The sequence below is a fragment of the Phallusia mammillata genome, chromosome 8 (genome assembly GCF_965637545.1).
Source record: "Phallusia mammillata chromosome 8, kaPhaMamm4.hap1.1, whole genome shotgun sequence".
NCBI classification, from domain to species: Eukaryota; Metazoa; Chordata; class Ascidiacea; order Phlebobranchia; family Ascidiidae; genus Phallusia; species Phallusia mammillata.
In genome coordinates, this window is record NC_137259.1 from 17,426,848 (window position 1) to 17,449,706 (window position 22,859).

Below are 22,859 nucleotides of genomic sequence, written 5' to 3' on the forward strand. Positions count from 1 at the left end.
GCTAGTTGTTGATTTAAAACTGCAGCGTTTGAAGTTTAGGTGACTTATTTATTGTGTAATGCTTATACTGTAGATAAGACAAGAGCAATTTAACTTACACAAAAGCATTTTAGGCCATAGGTTACCAAATAATCGTGAAATTTATTCAACTTCAATAAAAGAGAATCAACAGAAAAAGAAAGAAGGCAATTTGTCCGGTCTGCTGCAGGCGCAAAAGCCCTGCAAAGCGGCTGTAGCAGGTAAAAGGCAGGATGCAACAGAGTTTGTTGTCCGTTTAGTCCTCTTAGATAAGGAAAATATAATAGTTTAAACATGACAGAGTGTTATTGCTGTTTTTTCGTTTCTTTTATTCAAATGGTAAAGTTAGGTTGAATAGCCACATTTGTCTAAGATTATTTATCATGAAAAAGCATTTGCAACATTTAACTGCTTGACCAATGCACAGTTAGTTGGTAATGTAAAATGTAGGTAATGGAAGTTTAATATGTAAAATAAAAACGAAACCTTGTGGATCGAAACAGTGCGCACTGTTGGCAGCTTGCTTACAATGTAAGAATACGTTGTAATAAAGGATTTACATAAAATATTGCCAACTTTGGTGCTTCCAAAAGTCAATTTCCGTTATAAATATTTCGCTGTACTGCATATTAATAGTCGTAACGGCTTGAATAATGCTCTTGACATTTTGTTAAACGGTTTTTCTAATGTGGACGTGCACAACTGCGTTTTTCTTGTGGTGACGTAAGCCGAACATTAGAATGTTTCAGTTGTGGTCTTCATGCAACATGCGCGACTGTCTTTAAATTGCGCTTGTGTGTTAACAGAAGCTTATGAGTCTCATGACTGACTTGTTACAACAGTAATTGTGTGATAAAATTGTATGCAAGACTTGCATCAACAAATAGTCACGCGACAGGGCGTAATATAAGACGTTCGAACGGCTGTCTGATTTATCACCAACAAATTGGATCTATCAAGGCCTAAAACCTGCTTGGCACAAACGGATTTTAGCTGAAAGATTTGCTGGGTAAAGATGGCACCTTCTGAAAGAAGCGGTCAGCAAAAAACATTTAAGGAAACAAAGTCACTAGGTAAGCTTCATCGAACGCCTTTGACTCTAGTTTATGTAGGTGTTTCATTATACATACATCTAAAACGTCATAGTCTATTTGGTATTAGCTTTTGGTACCCTCATCGTTCAAGACAAGTGTATGTTATTATTATATACCAAACAATATTACAATAAAAATGGGATTGTTATGTTAGTTGTGTATGTATATTTGTTTAAGTACGTAAATGTATGTGACCTTTTAGGCCGAAAGAGTGTGCACTGTCTGCAGCTTATCATTTATTGGCTTCATGCTTTTACTTACATGCATATCGTGTGTTACCTTTGTAGTGACCCATACGCTTTTAGGCAAGCAACATTTACATATGTACGTTTTGTGTTCTATCATGACCAGCTGTATCAGGTTAATCAGATTTTGTAGGTTTTATGAGCTGCCGGTGACAGTCAGTAGCTGGTATTAGCCGGTTTGTTTCCCATAAAGGGGTTTTAACGTTGTTTGCCTGCCGCAAGACAACAATAGAACCAGCGCATTTGTCCTTATACAGCTCACCACAGTTACGTCATCTGTGGTCAGAATTCGTTGGTGCTTTTTGCCCGTAAGAACACCAGAATATGCTTTAAAGCCAATCTCCTGAAGCCAAATCTACTTGCTTGAAAAATGAATGTATGACGTAAGCAATTGGTATTTGTATTGTTTGGAAATTTTACGAAGATTCGATTCTGTTTAACATGATAAAAATACAAATATCCACAATTTGGCAAAACAACTTTGCTTTCAAAAAGCCCAAAAAATATCCACCCTAAGATTTTCGGGTAAATGAATGTTTCCAACCAATAGATGTTCATGTTGTTGTTTGCAATACTGCCAACGAAAAATGTTGAAATCTTGTAAAGTAGTAAGTAAACAGACTTTTTACCACAAGCTCGTCCCACTACCTTGTTCGCACATGCAACATCCTAAACCGAACAGGAGTCTGAAAATACTCGTACCCGGGCAAAAAAAGTTTGAAAACTTCGAAAGTATTATATTATTCTCAAGATCGAATATAGTATGGGTGAGATTGATTCAATATCCACAAAAACTTCGGAATCGACGCTTACAGTGTGACGCAACAATCAATAATTCATGACACATACAAAGTCACGTGTTTCAAGGCATGAACTGTAATACAGAATACGGAACAAACGAACTAAAATAAAGCAAATTTTTGTTAACGTAGGCTGTGTGTGTAAATTTCTTGATTTGGTGTGACGTTATTTGACCTATTTGAGCACATTTTGCAGCAATTGCTGTTTTGTGCGAAAATACTACTACGCATCATAAGGCTTATGCGCAAACTGATTCATAAATGCTATGTGCTGTGTATTGCAAAAGCGCCTGATTGTTTAATAATCTTAACATCGTTGCATTTTTGTTCTGAAAATGCGTTGTCAGCTGACAAATACATTTCATCATAAAAGTTGATGTATGAAATGTATAGATGCAGTTTGTCTGTTCAGTCGTGTTGTGGACATAATCCGGAAACGGGTCGTTAGCATTGCTGACTTTAAAAGATTAGCGCCAATTTGTTTGCACTTAACAGGAAATGATATTTATTCTCTTTTCTATTCCCACAGTAACCCGGAAGTCGGAAGTAAACGGGATCCGTGAGAAATTTCCCACCAAGGTGCCGGTAAGTGAAAGACATGTGTAAAAAATTACCTATAGTGTGAACTACCAGTTTTCTAAGTAGTATGCAAATATACTGGCAAAAACTCTTCAGAGTCATCTTGGCACTGTTACTTGAACAGGGCTTCCCAAACTTCTCACCTTTTTAAATACCTCGAATTTAAATGAAAAGAATTTGACCTCTTTAACTAAATAATCTGCCTTTAATACACTGGCATGTTAGTGTGATTCATTCTCTATCTTGCTGTATGCTCTTTTCATAATATTATCTCAAGACTTAAAAGTTTGTGTTCTACATTCGTTTGGGGTCGCGACCCCTTAGTTTTGGAAGCCTATGTGTTGTAGACTAGAGCACGGTTTTGGTTTTGGAAGGCTCTAAGGAGGCGTAACTTTTGGTTTGATTTACCTAATTGTAAAGTTTGTCTGCAGATCATAGTGGAAAGGTACAGAAAGGAAAAGTATTTGCCGATTCTTGACAAAACGAAGTATCTCGTTCCCCAGGAGATGACAATGAGCCAGTTTGCCACCATTATAAGGTAACGTATCTTTATCAACCATCAAGTTTCGCTTATTTTTTCAGAATTGCAAATTTAAATAGCTTCTAATAGCTTCACAAAAATGAAAATATATTTGTATGGCAGTTACACACATTTTAATTCTTTTTTAACCTGCAAATTGTATTTTTAAAAGCGTCTTAGTTTTGAATTCTGAAAACGTTTTACAAAATTGAATGTACATTCCTTTGGCAATTACATAAATGAAACAAAATACGAACAAACATTGCAAAATTAAACAAAAACCCACAAAATAAGCGTCTACAATGGTTGACAAATATGGATGTTTTGTTAGTGTGTTGCCACGTCGAGAAGCGTGTAGTAAATGGTGAAAAAACGCATTGTGCGTGCGTTGACTAATGTTTAGTCACAACGATGCGTGAAATGATCGTTTGTTACTGGAGCGCGTTAGTGTGACGTCACAGTGCTTGGTGCTCGTTATGTTCTTTAAACATTAAATCGTTTTTGCACAGAACCACTTTAGAACGTTAACATTTTCCCAATTTCACAAAAAAGTTTAATTCACAAATGTTGTTGTTAAACAGAAAATTATTTATCACCTAGCTATAGCAGTGGTTCTTAATCTTTTGACCCCCCTTTTTCCCGAAAATAGACAATGTGCCCATCTTTTGGAGGGTGTTTTACCCCTGTTTCACTAACTAATAGTGATTAGGACGAGATTGTCATAAATACCCAGGTTGAGATCTAATAAAGTACCTTATTCCTGGTGAATAGTGTTAATTTATTAAAACTTTAGATTCCGGCTGTTGGAAAATAATCATTACTTATAATGATTAAGACAAGAAACAAAAAACGTATGCCCTCATAGCATCGATATGCGATTTTACCGCAAAAAGTTTATCCTTACATAACTGTCTAAATCCAAGTTGGAACAACCATGTATTGTAAACAAGTATGAATTTTAGGAATAGAATGTGTGTTGGCTCGTCTCAAGCCGTTTACTTCACCGTCAACAAACGGCACATGCCAAGTATGTCGATGACTATGGCTGAGATATACCACGACAATATGGATGAAGACGGATTTCTCTACATGACTTACGCCTCGCAGGAAATGTTTGGATAACTTTACGCTATTTACCGCTACCTAACGGTCACCAACACTTTCTGTGCATAGCTTGGATTTTCCTTTGGATTCTGTGTACGTCGGTATGTACGACAACCTATGCCTAAATGCCTTGTACTAGCTGCTGTTGTCGGTGTGTTGCTGTGGCCTAATTAGGTGATTGCTTAAAACTTGTTTTAATAACTGTGAGCTTCTATATATACTACTGTTCTATTGCTGTTTCAAATTGTTGGTAATTACAGTTCTTGCCATTTTCTGTCTTGTTTTTGTTCAGTTGCGCGAATTTAGTTTGCCATGCGTTTCTATGTGTATAATCATCAAACTCATTAGATTGGTGCAACTCTTTTTTGCCGCGTTGTATGTTGATATTTTGAAATAAAACGTCTGCAGTTCGATTTCGTTTAAATTGCACTTTCTTTAGACGAGAAAATTAAAAACAAACGCAGAAACATGGTTGTTTGCAAAAAGCGAGAGGCTACAAAAATTGATTTCTCTCATCCGTGATAGTAATTGCAACGTGATTCCAATGAGGGAAAAGTAAATATAGCAACAGTATGTAGTTTGCAAAATTTGATGCATTTGTGTTTTTAGGTCACTACTAGCTAGAACGTAGATAACTGTGTAGGTATATAAATTAACTAGAGGTATTTTACTTAGTTCTTACATGAAATATTTCCTATTGTTTTAGCATAAGCGGCGATTATTTCCGTCTTTTATGTTAAAAATGCATAGATCTGGTATTCTTGTGCTTACGAAGCATGTTTCGTCTCTTTGTCATGGAGATGTCGTAAAACACATTGTAGCTGGTGTTAAAAAGGTCGTTTCTTCTACACTTTATGTCCATGTGGAAAATGCCAGCTCAAAATCAAATGCTTGTGGAGACTTTAACCCAAATGATGCAGACATTCTAAGTCGTTTGTTGCAAGGAGCAGAAAAAGTTGATGTTCAACCCAAAAATGTTCCTGAAGAGTTTTCTCCCGATGTTTTCCCGTTTTTGTGGAAGTTTTATTCAGAGGCAGCATCCCAGTGTCATGGATTGGACGTTAATATTCTTTTACATACAGTCGGTTGCAAAAACCCAGCAAAACATCAGCTTTACCGGTGTGTAATTTTTTGCCCAAAACATTGCTTTGGTTTGCTAAAAAGTTATAAATCATTGCAAATTCAAGACACCTTTTTAACTACCCCTGTTTTTTCACAAAAAGATATTGTTTACCTAGCCATTTCGTGAATGTTGTACTTGCTAACAAGTAACAATGTTGCTGTTTTTAATATTTAAACATATTGCTTTTTTTGTTAAATCTACATATTATGCAATCACACTGAGAACCATTCAGTGACAGTAAATAACACACATGGCAATAATTTACAATGCTTAACAGCAAACATAACTTTCCCTTATTTTTTAGTCCAATCCAGTGCATAATGGCAGATCTGGATTCCCGATCTCAAGAAGTTTGTCAACTACTTCAAAAATTTGTGTCCTCAAATTACAACTATGAGTCACCTGTAGACCATAAGCTTCCAGTCATTGAAATTGCTGATTACAGTAAAATGGACTTCAGTAATACTACAAATTCCAGCCCAAAGCAGCCATGCAATAGAAAGGGTTCAATTGTACTTGGTGGAACGTTCGATCATGTTCATACTGGTCACAAACTGTTACTCAGTGAGGCAACTTTGCTCGCAGACAAAAGAATTCTGATAGGTAAAGTTAAATACAAGTCATGTCTAACTATTACCTACATAAATCCATAATATGTTTACTACAGTGCAATAAAACATGCTACAATTTAAAAAAACAAACAGTAGGGTTGGAGTGTTAATACATGTGGAACATACCAAAAAAAATACACATGCAAAAAATTACTTATAATTTTGGTTATGTATTGCATCAAGGCAATTCTGGCAAAACCTTCAAGGGTGAACTGACTAACTAATCAGTTAATTACCAATTTCAGGAATAACTGATGCTGGCTTGCTAAAGCGCAAAATTTTATCCGAGCTTATCAAACCGTGGGAACAAAGAAAAATACAAGTGGAGCATTTCCTGAGAGACATAGCAAATATCTATGTTAACCAGCCTAGGTAAATTCACCACTACACTTAATTTCTAAATTTCAATAGTTTTGACGTGTCAGTGACATTTGTGATGTTTTCAATTAGTGAGAAACATCCCGCTAACTCAAAGTTGTTGGAAATTGTCCAAATTGAAGATCCGATTGGTCCAGCTGGTACAGACCCTAACCTGCAGTGCATTGTTGTCAGCAAAGAGACAGAGAAAGGGGGCCATGTTGTGAATGAAGAAAGGCTAAAAAATGGCCTAAATCCTTTGTATGTTCATGTAATTACTGGAGGTAAGCATAATTGAGTAGATACAAAGTAAAACCAATATTTGCATGAGTTTTAATGTGGCATGGGAATTTTGTGTTTTAAAAAAATCAGTTTGGCAAATAACAGAATGTTTTAGTTTTATGAAAGCAAAAATCACATTTTGCCATAAAATCAGAATGGTGTTTATCAAATGATCAATGCAGTTTAAATGTTTGCCATGTATTTTTCTACAAATAAGACATGTATAGAATACTTATATATGTATAAAACAAACTTCACCAATAGACACATATTCGCCTTTATTTGTAAACTATAGGGGTCCTTGATACCGATGTTGATTTATCGAAATCTACAAACGAATCCAAAGTCAGTTCTTCAACGTTGCGCTTTGCTATGCTCGGAACCTTGCTTCGAGCTCCTAATACAAGAACCTCAACCTCAAATCATCCAGAAGGTGCCTATGTTATTGGGCTTACTGGGGGAATTGCATCTGGAAAAACAGCTATTGGACAACGCCTCGCCAAATTGGGTGCCACTGTTATAGACTGTGATAAACTGGGCCACAAGGCATATGAACCGGGTACTTTAACATTTGAAAAAGTTGTGAAAAGATTTGGCTCCGATATTGTGGATAAATCTGGTGCAATCAATCGCGGCATTTTGGCAAGCAAAGTGTTCTCTGGTGATGACAAAAAGACAAATTTGCAAGATTTAAATCATATTGTATGGCCTGAAATTGAAAGACTGGCAAAGATTGCAATAACTGAAACAGTGGGACAACATCAATCACAAAAACTACCGAAACCTGTTTGTATTTTGGATGCAGCGGTCTTACTTGAGGTAGGACAAATTATTACATTATTTTATTGGTAGTTGGCTTATGTATTACATAAATTTGGTGTTTCTCAAACCTTTATGGTCTGTGACTATTTTCGCAACAGTAAAATGACTGGCATGCTAAAAAACATGTGTAAATGATGAAACATGTGTTACTGATGGTAATGATTAAGGAAAGCAGTAGGAAGAAAAATACTTTTGAGGCTCGTAGGATGTTTGCAGACTTACGCAAATTGTCCGTTTAAGTGTGACAACTTACCGACTCGAGTCAGTTTGTTTAAATTTAATATCTGTTTCATCGTCGCAACATTAGTTGATATTGAACATTATTCCTCACATGATACAATGCTGTAGAAACACGAAACTGCAAATTTTGACCTCTCTGTATCATTTCATAAAACAAAAACATTGTGCATGTTGTGTCAATCTGGATTTTTTAATACACAAATTTTGCCTACCCTACTGTAATTATTTTTCCTGCAAAAAGGATTTTAACTGTGGACTGTACACACCCTTTTAACCGGTCAGGTCTTTCAGTGACAAGACATTGGCCTTACAGACGATGGTGGGATTCAAAAATTTTGTCAGTCGGTTCTGTCACAAAAGTCATATTTTTCAGTCGGTTCTGTTACAAAAAGTCCATTGACAGTAACCAGTAATGCTAACCGATTCGCTGATCCCATCAAATTTCGTGAGACAGTTCTATAGAACCTGTGCGAACCGACTGAATCCCACCACTGCTTACAGACTAGTGTACATTACTTTGTTGACATTACTATATTTTTGTGTAAATTACTGACTGAAATGGTTTTGTTTTTAGGCTGGTTGGGACAAATTTACAGAGGAAGTTTGGGTTTCTGTGGTACCACCTTCTGAAGCGGTGAAGCGTGTTATGGAGAGAGATGGAAGGACCGAAGAAGATGCTGAAAATCGGCTCCGCTCCCAAATCACCAATGCTGAGAGAGTGAAAAAGGCGCATGTGGTGTTGTCTACACTCTGGGCTCCAGAAGTTACACAAAAACAGGTGAAATGTTTTCCTTGATTTGTAATTTTCAGCATAGAGTAAATTAGAAACCTTTGTAGTGAAATTACAGATGAATCTGGTTAACCAAAAAATTCATTTAATAGCTTAATACTGAACATAGGGTTTTGTAAAGAAAATCGTCCAGTTGATTTCATAATTTGCTTAATTGCACATTTAAGCTTGGCAAGTTGATATGTGATTAAACTGTTTTATCTGCTTTTTAATGAAAAGGTAAAACCAAGCACCCAAAATGATTTGAAACTGACATTTAAATTTTTGTTGAAAACGGCAGGGTAAAAAATAAAAAAAATCCTGTGAAAATTATCTATTTTTAATTATGGGTCCCCTTCTATGAAGGGGACACATATTGTTTTTGTCCGTATTTTTTTTTCTTTTTTCTTTTTTTCTTTTTTTCTTTTTTCTTTTTTCTGTCTAACGCTGGTTTGTTATACCCGTTTGGTCAAGAAAGAGTGCTTTAAATTTATTCAAATTTGGACAAATGTTAGTTATTAATCCAAATTTGATCCTCCTGAAGTTTGACCCCGAATGACCCAGCGGTTCACCCACAGGCCCCCAAAACGTATTTTTTTAAAAACGGCTGTACTGACTAAAGTACAGGATCTCTGAGCGATATGCTTTGTTGTTTGGTGCAATATAAGGTATTTCAATGAAATTTTGTATCTTTTTTTCGATTCACCCATTTCCACCCCTTAAACCCCCAAATATTCATTTCTGTCTAATGCTGGTTTGTTAAATGTGTTTGGTCAAGAAAGAGTGCTTTAAATTTATTCCAATTTGGACAGATGTTAGTTATTAATCCAAATTTGATCCTCCTGAAGTTTGACCCCGATTGACCCAGCGGTTCACCCACAAGCCCCCAAAACGTAAAATTTTTAAAACCGTTGTACTGACTAAAGTACAGCGTCTTGGAGTTTCATGCTTTGTTGTTTGGTGCAATGAAAGGTATTCTAAAGAATTTTGTAACTTTTTATTGGATTCACTCATTTTACCCCTTAAACCCCAAAATAATAAGTTTTAGGCCAAAAATACAAGCCCTAATGTGCTGAAATGTTAAACAATTGTTTGCAGTAGGTTATTCGTTCAGTATTTAAAATTTTGCCTTAATCTGCCAAATAGTTCCTTTTACAGCCCATAATATGTGTACACTGTCAGTCAGATAGAAGTCTCAACTCTAAAGGGAGTAATTCACTTGTTTACGATTAAGGCGGGTGAATGCAGCGGGAGTGCTCAGCTTGACGTCCGGACAGATGTTTTACGAGACAGTGGTGTCAGTGATTAGAAATCAGCTGTTTTTGCGCAGCTATGCTATGTCGTTTTATTAAGTATCAAGCACATTTTCAGTTGTGGAAAATTGTGTTTAAAAACTGACCTTCAACGACAATCTCAAGGTCAAAGTATGAGAATAAATTAAAAGTATTTTTCCCATTCTTATTTACTGATTTTTTTTGTAATTATATAACAATAATGATGCAAAAAGAATCCGGACAAAACTTTTAAGTGGGTTAATGCTAAAGTTGGTTAAGTTTTTTTCTTAAGAATCTAAAAATAACCAGGACGTTAAATCTGCACAATGCGTGTGTGGGGACCCATTTGTTTTTGCTTGCAAAAACAATCATATATGTAGATTAAATGATGTGTATAGTAAATTGGTAAATATCATATAGAATATATAAAATGGAAGTATATCAGAAAGCCACCCTTCTAGTTTTATCTACATTTTTAATGCCTAGTTGTCTGTTGTAAGGTTGAAAAGGCATGGACACTTCTTTCACAACGCATGCAACCTGACTGGAATTACACAGAAGCAACAGAGGAATCAAAACTGTAAACTTTTACATCTGGCCTTATTGAAAAATCATCAAAACAATTATTATCCAATTGAAATAGAGCTTTGCCTTTTGCTTGCTTAGCAATTCTGTCCCAAAGCATTCCAATTGCACATAACATATTATACACCTCTAACAAAACAGCTTTTTGTGTATCAAGTATAAATACCCTTGTAATCTGTTACAAGTGTTTCTGTTGAACTGTATATTGCCAGGTATTTATTGACCTGTTGTGAGCAAGCCTAACGTGCAATTTAAATGTGTTTGTGTTCGTTGCAAGCCCGTTGGTTTACCCAACAGTGTTTACCCAGGGAATTCACCCCTGTGCCCCCGTCCGTATTTTTCTTCACCCCTATAATGTTCCTAATCTATGCAATTGCGTCGCTCGAGTATAATTCGTCGGAATAGTGGCCAATAAAAGATTAAATTGCTGTTTTCTGAGATGTCCGTACGTTTGCAGTTCTGTTTAGATAGCGTTCGTTTTTTGTTTCTGCTTGCTTATTCCGAAATTTAGTCTAGGAAAAACACAATAACTAAGGGTGGTGATACGCCTTAATGCTGCCGTGTTAAATGTTTAGTCTTACATATATCAGCTAGCAGATGAGTCTCAATTATTCCACACGATAGCCATAAGGACGCACGTGAGTTCTATTTGGTTTAGAGCCGAAAACCTTTGCTTTTCAACTAATGGTCTATGATAAAAAGTTTAGCAAGCACCTGTACAGTAGACCAGGAATTTTAAACTTAAAGTTGTGAAATTCCTGTGCTAAACCAACTTGAAATCTTTCGCAATTTTTCGATACATCTAATGCTGTATTTGTTACAGTGGGATGAAGCCATCACAGTGATGAATCTATCTTTACAAGTGCTTGTGCAAAACAAAAATGCATAAATGACATAATATAGTACACTACGTAAAGCACAAACGTTATGGACAAAAAAACAAAGTATATCAACACCCTATGATAAAATACTACTTCAGATTTTAGGAACTTACAAAAAATAGATTTTTATGTCGATAAAACTAAAGTCCTACAAAAAATAAAACTGAATAAAAAGATAGATTTTACAACAAAAATGTTTTCAAGTAGTAAGTATCAACATGGAATAGAACAATAGAACTGACCTTTTGGGTTTAAAACCACCAAGGTTATTAAAGGTCATTGACCCCTCACCCCGATACTGAGAACGCTTGCTTGCATGCCATAAGGGCGTCCATAGCAGTTGGGGAAAGACGAAGGTCGTTCAAGGTCCTGCCCTCAAATGACCTCTCGTAACCCCTGTATGTTGTCCATTTGCCTTCTTCTACACCTTTAGTATGAACTCCATCAAACCTGAGTAAAATTGCTTATTTAAGTTGGTTAGTTTGTTTCATTTTTATCCTCGGTGGGCGGACAAAGCCTGAATGCGTTATGCTCACAATCAGTCCGCCGTCGAGCTGCCTGTTTTATTCCAAGTACATGAAATCGTTTTTTTATCCAATTTTTGACCCATGAAGTTGACTTCAATTTGATTCAACCCGTCAGGTTCCACTGGGTTGAAGCAATGTCGATTAAATTTCTTGCTCAGGAAAACTGACGTGGCCAAGACAGGATTAGAACGCACAACCCTGTGACCTTGGGGTGGTTACGCTAGCCACTTGGCCATCATGGTTTTAACCACAGTCCGGATAAAACAGTAAATCTCATCCAGATTATTACATCTCACTAAATTTGCAAGATTGTGGTTATTTTAACCTTTTCGTTATAAATCACAGTACGCCAGGCCTTAAAAAAGACGTCGTACCAAATCAGTCGGTCACCAAGCCTTTTTATGCGAAAGTGATAGACTAGAAAAATCTCGCATGCGGTGGGATTCGCACCCACGACAGGAGTTATTCCGGGGGACTCGCGCTCTACCAACTGTGCTACATCGTACGCAGCACATGTTAACTTCGTAGTATGGGATCGACAGATCGACCATTGATAATATTTTTCTAGCCTTTGCCTTGTCATATATGAGAATGCTTGGGAGACCGTATTGATTCAATACGAGGCCTTTAATAGACCTGGCTATATGAGTGTGTCGTGATCGCTGGTAGGCATAGAAGCTGCAGGACTGATCCCAGTAACTTCATCTTAACTGATTATTGGTCAATCTGGCGATCCCCTACTACGAAGCTTACAGTGCAGCATACGATGCAGGCAACGGTGCTTGTGATTCGACTTTAGACGGGCGTACGCTTAAAACACGCCTATATACTGACCTCGCAACACCGTTGACATCTTTATAGATTTTCGTAATCTTTCCCTGGTGATATCTGACCCCGCCAGAATTATTTCCATCCGTTCCACCGTAAGATCCTTGACTGAATAAAACGATCGTACCTACCCCAATATCGCCCTCCAGTGGGCTTTCGTCTAATGCGACATCCTGAAAAAACAAACAAAAAAGTTTCTAACGGTCGGCGGTTCATGATTCTAGTGTTGATGTGACAATATATTGTTCGAATGTAAAATTTCCCGGAGATTTTTGAGAGGATAAATTTTACGCCCAATTGAAACACTCTGGTAGAGTATTTTTTGTCGGGTTTGGGCTAAGAATAAAAAAATGGAATAAAATTGACTTAATTCGGGCCAAACTTCACACTTGGCCTTTTTTGTGCCGACATTTTACCAAATTTTGGGCCTAATTCAGGTTTTGTTATTAGGTTAAAGCCCGGGTTCGGGTTTGCACTTTCGGATACGAACCGGTTCCAAGCCCAATGTCAGGCTCGCTTATACAACTCGGGTCCATGTACACCAATATGTACAAGCAAACTTAATTATTGAACCATTACAATCCTCTACACTCCTTGTAGCTGCAGCGCGTTTGGCTCTCATCCACCAGTTGTGCCCGACACTTTTATGTGCGCCATAACGTTTTAACGTTGCGCAGCTATTTCCGGCTTGGTGATTGTTTTAGTGCAATTGTGTCGCTATGTTTTCCTTCACCAAGCAAAATAAACTCTACTCAACTCATATTGCTCTTTTGAAATATTTCATTTACCCGATATGACTGGACTCTGCCGGATGGGTCATTGTCGTCCCAATTCACTGTGTAGGACATTTTATCTTCGTCGAAACTTTCAATAGTCGCCATGAAATATGCCCAGAGCTGATGCAGGCAAACCACGTGATCCCCGGGCACTGGAGCGCGAAATTTCTGCTGAGTAGGGGCTTCCCCGGCAGGTACTTCTGGTGATTCGAATCCTGCCTGTTCTCGGATTGCAGCGCTGTGAGAAAAGTGGATTGACTGCAATAGGCGTTTTAAATGGAAGAACACACACCGAGAAAAGGAGGTAAAAAAAGGTCTAAAGATTTGTTTTTTAAAAACCTTAAAGATAATGTGCTGCAAGTTTCAACTGTTCAAACAGTCTTTTATTTTCCATATTTTCTAAAACAGTCTTATTTCAAATTAAGTGGTAAAATAAGAAATAAAAAAGTAAAAAATGTAAAAAACGAGATTAAATTTGTACATACAAAAAAGTAAAAGAAAAAGTAGGAAAACAAAAAATAATTTATGAAGGCGTAAAGCGTTGGAGTTTCTTAAATAGATGTTTCAGAATTTTTATTTGCTTACCTTATTTCCACAATTTTCGAGTCTAGTTCTTCAATATTTGAAACATTTTGAACATTAATAGCTGGGTAGGTTCCCGCTACCAATTTTCCTACTGTTGTTTCGAGCCATTCGTCACCTTTTCCTGAAGAAAATGCAAAATACTAATGTAAATATCATGCTCAAATTGCTGCAATCTAATTGCCACAATCTTATTTCTGCAAAGCAAATTACCAGAATGAAATTACCACCATAAAATTGCCACGATGTAGATACTATTTTGAAATTGCCGCGATGACATTTTACCACGATGAAATTACCACCTTGGAATTAATCGGTTATTTACTAGCACCACCATTCCCACAACATTGTATTTTAAACATCCATAATTGACATAAAAGATGAACATAAATTCATAACTTATGCGATCAGCCTTGAAGCGTGTATCTATGCAGACCAGCGATCACGGCACACTCATATATAAATCACAGTACCCCAGGCCCTTTGAAGGCGTCACACCGAATCCGCGATTGATATAAAAAGAATAATATAATCTATACATCACGGCATAGGGACAGTAAATGCCGATAAACGGGCAAAAAACATTGGAATAAAACATGTTGTCATGTTTACCTACTACAATGGTCACTAAAGGTTTCTTCAAAGATTTGGCAGCAAACTGTATTTCCATCCGGCAGTTGTCGCTGTTTGCATATTCCTGACTCACACAAGCCACAGCGATCTGACATTCCTTCAAAGCTTCGGCGATTTGCCCGAACTAAAAAACAACCCAACAGAATTTGTACACCACTGTTGTAAGTCGGGTCGGTTTGGGCTTCAGTTTCTGGAAAGCGGTATCGAGTTGGGCCTGTCTTCACACTCTGCCTAATTTGTGTCGTTATTTACGCCTGATTCAGACTTGACAAAATTCCGGTTTGGGTCGAGTTTAGGGATTGGACTTTTGGGTTCGGCCCCCAATTTCAGGCCTACTTAAAACTCTAAGTAAGGCACACAGACTTGTGTATACACTGAAATAATTGCGAAAAATGTACTTGACGAATTCTGACATGTAGATTATTGACTCCTTTAGCAACAAGGAACAAGCATTTATGATAATTTGTGCTGGAAAAAAAAACTTTGGAAAATCTACTAACACCATACCTCACGGAAGACCCACATTTAGCTAATTTTCGATAGGTGGCGTAAAGAGCACTTTCAGGGAAGGGTCGAGGTAAGCGACGTAGCATTTAAAATTTAATAAAACTATAGCAAAAGAACACAGTTACTAATTTAAAACTTCCAAAACCTTTTTTCCCTACCCTACCCTTCTTTAGCCGCTAAATAACTAATTCAGCTCATTACGTCACCTATCAAAAATTAGCTAAATGTGGGTCTCCCGTGAGTTACGGTGTTAATAGCTCTACCTACAACTTTTAATACAATCGATACTGTGACGTCACTATCATACCATTCCCATTCCGTCAGCGGCGCTCTCGAGTCGCTGAACGTCGATCCACGGTGACATGCTGAGGGCAGTGGAGAGCTTTTGGACGATCACACGCGGGTCGCTGAATTCTTCACCAACGCATTTCGATATTTGTCGTCGTTTTTCGGCCTCCATTGAGTTGCTCCAGCAGTAACTGAAGAAGAAATCGGCTTTTCCCGAAACCAGAGTACTGCCTGCGAAGATTTAGAGTTTATTGGTTGGAAAATCTGCTAAAACTGCAAAATTTCATTGTGACGTCATATATATCTGACGTGACGTAACATGTGTGACGTCACTATGGACGTAACTTGTGTGACCTCATTATGGTAAGAGTAGTTTTGGTATTTGTTCCTGATTAAAGAATATATAGCTAAATAAAATACAAGCTTTTATATTATATACCTGTCACAGTGACTCCAGATTCAGAAAATAAGTCCATTTGGCCGTCACCTGTCGCTGGGTGGCGCACTTGCTTGATTTCGACTTTGGGAAGAAAGTTTTTGATCGATCTTGCCAGTTCGGTCATCTTGTATTCTTCTACCTCTTTGTTCTTAAAGTGAATATAGAGTTCTCCGGCTATGAGAAGTCCCACTACTGTCATTTGCCACTGAAACGACCCAGTACCAACCTGCAAGACAGAACTAAAAGTTATCGTTCCTAGGAAAAAATAATGTAAATGGATTTTACATTTTAGTCTGCTGTCAAGGCAGGGTTTGGAAACATGGCCTTGTGAGCAACTACAGGCGTGGTAACGGTTTGGCAACGTACATTTGAATAACAGAGTACAGGCAATATGTCCTAATTATAACTGGCAGCGTAGCCAAACGGGTAATGTATAACTGCCAAGTAATCACAAGGTTGTGGATTCTACTCTTGTCTCGGGCACTTTAATTGATTTCCATGACCAAGAACATTAAGCTGAATTGATCCAGCGGGATAAATTGACTGAAAGTCACCAACTTTGTAATAAATGAAATAATCCAACAAAAAATAATTCAACAGACTTGCAATACAGGCAGCTTAACCACCCCTGGTATAGACTGTGTAACTCTACCATTGGTGCGCACAAGCTTGTCACCACTGCGTTTTTTGTGTGTTTATCGTCCTAGTTGCTTTATAACAACTTTATTTCAATTTATGTCATTACCCTGATGCAGGCGTCTCGTTTCGGACATCATCACGTCGGCATATTATAATAAAAACTGCTGGAAGAGGCTACAAATTTGTTAATCAAAACTTGTTTCCAGTTTCAAATGCCAGAAAGCGTTGAGTTTACATATGCTTTCTCGCTTTTAATTTCCTCCCCTGGGTTATATACACTGTGATAAAACGGCTTAAATCTTACCACAAGTGGTATAACTGGAAGTTTCATAGTTTTCTTTGCATACTGAAACTCCATTCTGCACCGGTCGTTGCTCGCATATTCGTCGCTCAAACAAGCGATGAAAACTTTAGTTCGCTTCAAAGCTGTGACGATTTCAAGAAGTGAGTCTTCGTTGTCATTTTCCATTGTAAACACTGTGAGTCCTGAATCAAAGTATAAAAGTCACAAAATGGGGTTTTACAGTAACAACCCTTTTGCACATGAGTCTTCGGACTGAAAACTTTAAAAAGTCTGAAGTTATTCACGTTTTTTTATGTTTAGATAGTCAGTGGTCGGCAACCGCCGGTCCGCGGCCCGGTACCGGTCCGTGAGGAGTTCGTTACCGGGCCGTACAATTTTTTAGGTTAAACGCTATAAAACATTTTCACCATATATCCCGGGGATGATAAACTAATTTAAGCGATTTTATTGCTAAATATTTGTAGTTTTTATGAAGACCGGTCCGCGATAAAATTTTAGTTTCAAAAACGGTCCGCAGTGCAAAAAAGGTTGCCGACCCCTGACCTAAGTAATATCATCAGTATCTCATTCAAATTCAAACAGACTTTTTAAAGTTTTCAGTCTGCTATTATATGCGACTGTTGTCTCCATCTGTCCTACTGAGTCTCTGGTGACTTGTGATTTACAATATCCTACACAGTTTATAGCACATAATTCTTGCTTAATTTTTTCCGCATTTGAAAGCTTAAAAAAAAGTCATAACTGGGAGCAGCCCTGAAGTGTCCGTGCAGACCAGCGATCACGGCACACTAATTTATAAATCATTATTTGCCGGGCCTATTGAAGACGTTTTACCGAATCATATAAGAATGTTAAAGAGACCGGCTTTTAATTCGGTTTGATGCCTTTAATAGACCGGGTGTAGTATTATGTTTCAAGTTGTATACAATGATGGTATTCAAACGTTACGATATATCAGCTGCACATAACTGTTTTTGGACAAACGAAACGTTTTTTGAGGATAAGTCCTGAAGCGCTAATGCAGACCAGCGATCATGGCTGTCCAGTCCCAAAAAGGCTCCTTTCGGGGGTTCGATTCCCACTGCAGGCTAGATTTTATGACTTAATTAATGCCTTGCTATATGTGGGAATGCTTGGAAGGCCGGTTTGATTTGCTATAACTCTTGAATATAGGCTCAACGTACTATCATTTGTTTACTAAGGGTTTACTAAAAGGACACAAAAACACAGACACAACTGTTTTTCGTTAGAAAGGTTTCAACAAGATACAGAACCAACCTCTATGACCATTTTACCTCTATGACTACTTACCCATATTGCGGAGTCGATTAACAATATCTCTCGGGTCACACATACTGTCCACCACAGATTGTTCGTAGGAGGGTGGAAGCTCTGTTCCTGGGATTTCCGCCCGTTGTATTGCGGAGGGACAATTGATTTTGGCGTAAGACACGAAAACGTGGATTTCGCCGTCGACTTCAGTCGTGCCTTGATTGCCTTCTGGTAAAAACATTAAAATCGTTGACCCGCGCAGAAACATTACATTACGTTCAATTGACGATAAGGTACAATATGGGTCATCGACTATCATCCAATGATAAAAAGTTTCTTACCAAAACAATCCGATATATATTAATATTGTTCCCCAAAATGTTACACTAATTTTAACAAAACCACAGGACTATGAACAATTGAAGGCTACGTAACATTAAAACATTAATGAGACAAAACATTAGAGAGTACGCTAACTATCCAGGGGTCAACAGTCAGTATGAAAGCATGGAGACAATACATGATAAGTTAGCTGCAGACAGTACACTATGTTTCAACCTATATAAGGTCTCATCAGTGCAGCTGACAAAGTGACCAACCTGTTTCCGATTCTATGGACGCGAGAATATCAAAAACATTGGGCGGAGTTCGGAAATCCTCTAGAGTGTAATCAGTAAATGTCTGACTGTAGTCCTGTAAACGAAAAAAATGTTAAATTTGTTTTTGGGCCTCGGGCAATAACTTTGCTCCGGTATCAGTGTAGGGATAGTTAATATATATTAACTGGGAACATGGCTCTTGCTGTGGGTTCGAATCCCACCGCAGACTAGAATTTTTAAATCTATGCCTTGTTATGTGTAGGAATGCTTGAGAGACCCGCTTTATACGGTATGACGTCTTCAATAGACCTGGTAGTGTATGTTTTTTTTAATGGTTTACCCCTTTTGCTCATTTTGCTCCGTTTCGACTTATTATGAATGAATGGTGAAAATAATAGTCAAATGTTAATGCGAATTAATTAATTTGCTATAGAGGAAACCCCGGTTAAACCGGATTCGGTTAATCCGGATCTTCGCCTAATTCGGACAAAACTTGAGGTACAAATGATTTGTAATATGGTAAGGCTTATCGACATCAGTTAATCCGGATCCTAGCATAATCCGGACAATTTGTTTGGTCCAAACGGGTGCGGATTAACCGAAGTTTGCTACTTTCTTATATTTAACTCCAAACTTTGGTGAAAAAAAAAAAAAAAAAACTTCTGTTCAATCATCATGTACCTTGTATGTGACCCATTTGCCGTCTGCCTCTCCTTTCGTGTGGTGACCCTGGTATTTTGTATTTCCCGATTTGTCTTTGTATATTTTGTCAATTTCTCCTTCATGCCAGCGATAACCTCCACTCCGTACAATACCATGCACCTCTTGTTGACGGTACCTTCATTTTATGTTTACGCATTGTTGTGTGTTTTTTGGTTTGATTCATTGTTTTACGTTGTATTCTCATTTACTGGAAATGACTTTATCAACACCAAAAACGCTTTTATTGATAACATAATCTGCACATTAATTTAAAGTGAATCACTAATTTGGACTAGGGATTTGTAGTGCACTCTTCTTTTCGTATCTTGAAACTATACGGCAGGGTTTCTTTTCATGTCGAACCCCTTCCTCTTTCCCTAACACCGGTGGTTGGTATTTTTTACCACCTTTTTCCGCTCCATCCATAACCTTTTAACGTTGCGAAGATATTTCCGGCTTGGTGATTGTTTTAGTGCTATTGTGTCGTTATGTTTTCTTTCACCAAGCAAAATAAACTCAACTCAACCTTCGCCAAAATGCCAAGTAGTTTGAAGTTGCTAGCGGCCTAAAATTGAACCAAACTCGAAAGTGTGCAAGCCCGAAACCTGGCCTGAACGCTATTGGTCTTAATTTGGCCCTAATATTAGGAAATTTTCGGTATAAATAATGTCCATGGTGAAGTCAGGCCCGAATCAACCCCAATTTATTTAGACTTAAGCCCGAACCCAACCCGAAAAGGCGGCGCCAAATTACAATTCTGGACTTAAATGCTAAACTGTAAAGCAGGGGTGTCCAACTCGAAAGCACCGCCGTGCCAATCTAGGTTTTAAAATATACTCGCGTGCCAACGTTTGGTACTTTTTCCAAACCATGTATTAAACGTCTTAACGGTAGAAAAGTTGTCAAACTTGTTTATGATACTCCAGAAACCTTTCATAGCATACCATGTCGCTTAAAGCGCAGAATCCATAACATGGAATATAATACGACAGCATAAAGGCCCGGAATGATCAAGAATTTGCCAGTTTCAAACGCCTAAAAGTAGACAGATCGAGTCTAAAAACGACCAATTTAATTAGTGGATTTGTGTAACCTTAATACTGATCATCTTTACTGAAGTTAGAATAACGGCCAAAAAGAATCAATAGAAAAATATAAATTGCCTGACAAATCCTAATGTTTACCATCTGAATGTGCAAAAACTTGCGTGCCATTTTCAAATGCTCTGCGTGCCACTTTTGGCACGCGTGCCACGTGTTGGACACCCCTGCTCTAAAGTCTAAAACAATGATCTGAGCAAAAAAAAATCAAAGCCAGTATATTTGTGATTTTTTGCTCGGATTATTCAAAACCGTGAGTAGTGTACCTAAAACAATGAGCTATATAATTTTAATGTGAAGAACGAAAATAAATTACTTACCGGCCTTGGTGGAATAAAACCTTCGAACCAACTCCAATTTGGTCTGCAGATGGAACTTGGTCAAGAGCCAAGTTGAAATAATCGATATTACGTCCAGTTGGATCGTGGTCGTCCCACTCTATCGTGTACTTTAACGTCGACTTATCGAAGCTCACAATCGTGGCTAAAATATTTAAAAAATTACACGTGATATTTGAAAAAGGAATATAAATACCTAAACGTACATACTTTTTACAATCAAAAAAATAAAACAAAAATGAAATACATGTTAATAAAAAAAAAACCTTTACTTCTTAAAACTTCTTATAACCCTAAAGTGCCTGTAAAAGGCTTGGTTTGGGCTGTTTTCACACTTTGCACTGACAATGACAACAGCGATTGTTGAAACTTCTGCACTACAATCTACACCAGTGCTCTTCAACCTTTTTAGTGGCACGGAATCCTCAAGGTGGTTTGTCTCACTTTGCGGAATCCCCATAAAATAGTTTTAACCAATGTAATAGGATACACCAAAGAAAAAACATGCATTTTACTTAACACACCCCAAGCACAAAATAAAAGTTGAAACGCATTGCCATGTTACTTGTAACCGTCGTTTCAACATTTATCTCGCATTTTTGCCAGAGTGGCTGTGTTTATTACGTTAAGGCTGTCTTTATCACGTCACAATTGATCAATGGTGCAACCAAGGTTAACTACTAGATTAGATATTACGGGCGAGCATTGCTGTTCGCAACAATGATATTGTTATGATTCATATTTGTACAACAAACCGCTGCGAACCCCTGAGCAACCCTTAAAGATCACGGAACCCCTGTAAGGTTAGTCGGAACCCCGGTTGAAGAGCCCAGATGTATTCTATACAAGAGTTTTCAGTACTGCGTTTTCAACATAATTTTTACATTCCACGGACTCGAAGCGTTATTCATACCTAGAGAATTACAAAATTCCAGGATATAAAACAATAATTATTTTTGTTAGAAACAGACCTTTTGATAAATTTGTGTTTTCAATGGCACTCCTAGCTATTTTGAAACAGTGTTTTGGCCGAAAACTGTCTTATACTCGTGTATTAAATAGGCGTGTATTAAATTTTTACTGATTAACTTTAAAAGTTCATTTACCTGTAAAGTATTGCCACTTGCTCTGACCCCACATCGCCACCACGTGGTCATTTATTTGTGGCATATTTCTTTCTACTCCGTCTCCTGTGTCTACTTTCATAGCAGCCATTGCCCCTAATGGCTTCGGTTTTGTCATCGCCTGGATGACACAATGTTTTGTTTTATGTTGTAAAATAATATTGATATTTTTACAAACACCGCTAATATGCATCAAGGCTTGTAAATGAGTTTAAGAAAAGCGTTGTAATGTACACATTGGTATATCACGTTTAAATCCGAGTTGTACAGTACTGAAAATTGAGGCTCAAATCTGAAAATTAAAGATCGAAACCCGGACTGAATCCGATTTAAAAAACAAGGCCCGAAAGTTGGTTTAAGGCAGACCCGGATCAAGCCTGTTTTGTTTAAAAGCCCAAACGCGATCCAAAAAAACACATTACAAACCTGGTTTACGCAAAATAGTTTTTTGTCAGTGATTTTAAATCCTGTTTGAAAGTAGCCGACATATTTTTTCCCCACAAACAGCCTTAACACATCTCCTTTAACATATATGTGTATGTTACGAAAAGAGTGCTGTTTTATCATACTTTTTCCCTAATAATCGACCTTTCTTGTATTATCGAGTTCGATTAATCTTCAACAATGTGTACACGGTGTAGCTGCAGCGCGTTTAGCCATAGTCCGCCAATTGTGCCCTTCACTGTTTTGCGCTCCATATAAAGTTTCAACGTTGCGCAGCTATTTCCGACTCGGTGATTGTTTTAGTGCAATTGTGTCGCTATGTGTTCTTTCACCAAGCGTAAAAAAAACTCATCTCAACTTCAACCAACACTTACCGTATGGTTAAGTTCTGTTGTTGGGGATATAGGGGCAGAAGAGTTATTGGAAGAAGCAACAGACAGTTGAAATGTGAGT

General features: G+C 37.6%; 3 protein-coding genes across 3 annotated transcripts; 2 read left to right on the top strand and 1 right to left on the bottom strand.

The window, feature by feature from the left end:
- The first annotated feature begins 798 nt into the window (after nt 1-798).
- LOC145203663 (microtubule-associated protein 1 light chain 3 gamma-like) lies at nt 799-4,773 on the top strand. Its single transcript, XM_080075919.1, has 4 exons — nt 799-1,091; nt 2,687-2,742; nt 3,168-3,274; nt 4,219-4,773. The coding sequence occupies exons 1-4, from the start codon at nt 1,034-1,036 to the stop codon at nt 4,376-4,378; spliced, it is 381 nt and encodes a 126-aa protein (XP_079932045.1). The 5' UTR covers nt 799-1,033; the 3' UTR covers nt 4,379-4,773.
- Nucleotides 4,774-5,046: 273 nt separating this feature from the next.
- LOC145203662 (bifunctional coenzyme A synthase-like) lies at nt 5,047-10,856 on the top strand. Its single transcript, XM_080075918.1, has 7 exons — nt 5,047-5,479; nt 5,788-6,086; nt 6,340-6,466; nt 6,545-6,735; nt 7,029-7,552; nt 8,370-8,573; nt 10,339-10,856. Exons 1-7 carry the CDS (start codon nt 5,094-5,096, stop codon nt 10,420-10,422), a joined length of 1,815 nt encoding a protein of 604 aa, XP_079932044.1. The 5' UTR covers nt 5,047-5,093; the 3' UTR covers nt 10,423-10,856.
- Nucleotides 10,857-11,547: 691 nt separating this feature from the next.
- LOC145205262 (uncharacterized) lies at nt 11,548-22,095 on the bottom strand. The gene is made up of 13 exons (XM_080077940.1): nt 21,945-22,095; nt 20,821-20,983; nt 19,380-19,536; nt 18,699-18,792; nt 18,139-18,324; nt 16,828-17,009; nt 15,885-16,110; nt 15,465-15,676; nt 14,630-14,774; nt 14,021-14,141; nt 13,448-13,673; nt 12,666-12,832; nt 11,548-11,754 (listed from the first exon to the last, which is right to left on the bottom strand). Exons 1-13 carry the CDS (start codon nt 22,078-22,080, stop codon nt 11,592-11,594), a joined length of 2,178 nt encoding a protein of 725 aa, XP_079934066.1. The 5' UTR covers nt 22,081-22,095; the 3' UTR covers nt 11,548-11,591.
- Between the last annotated feature and the right edge of the window lie 764 nt (nt 22,096-22,859).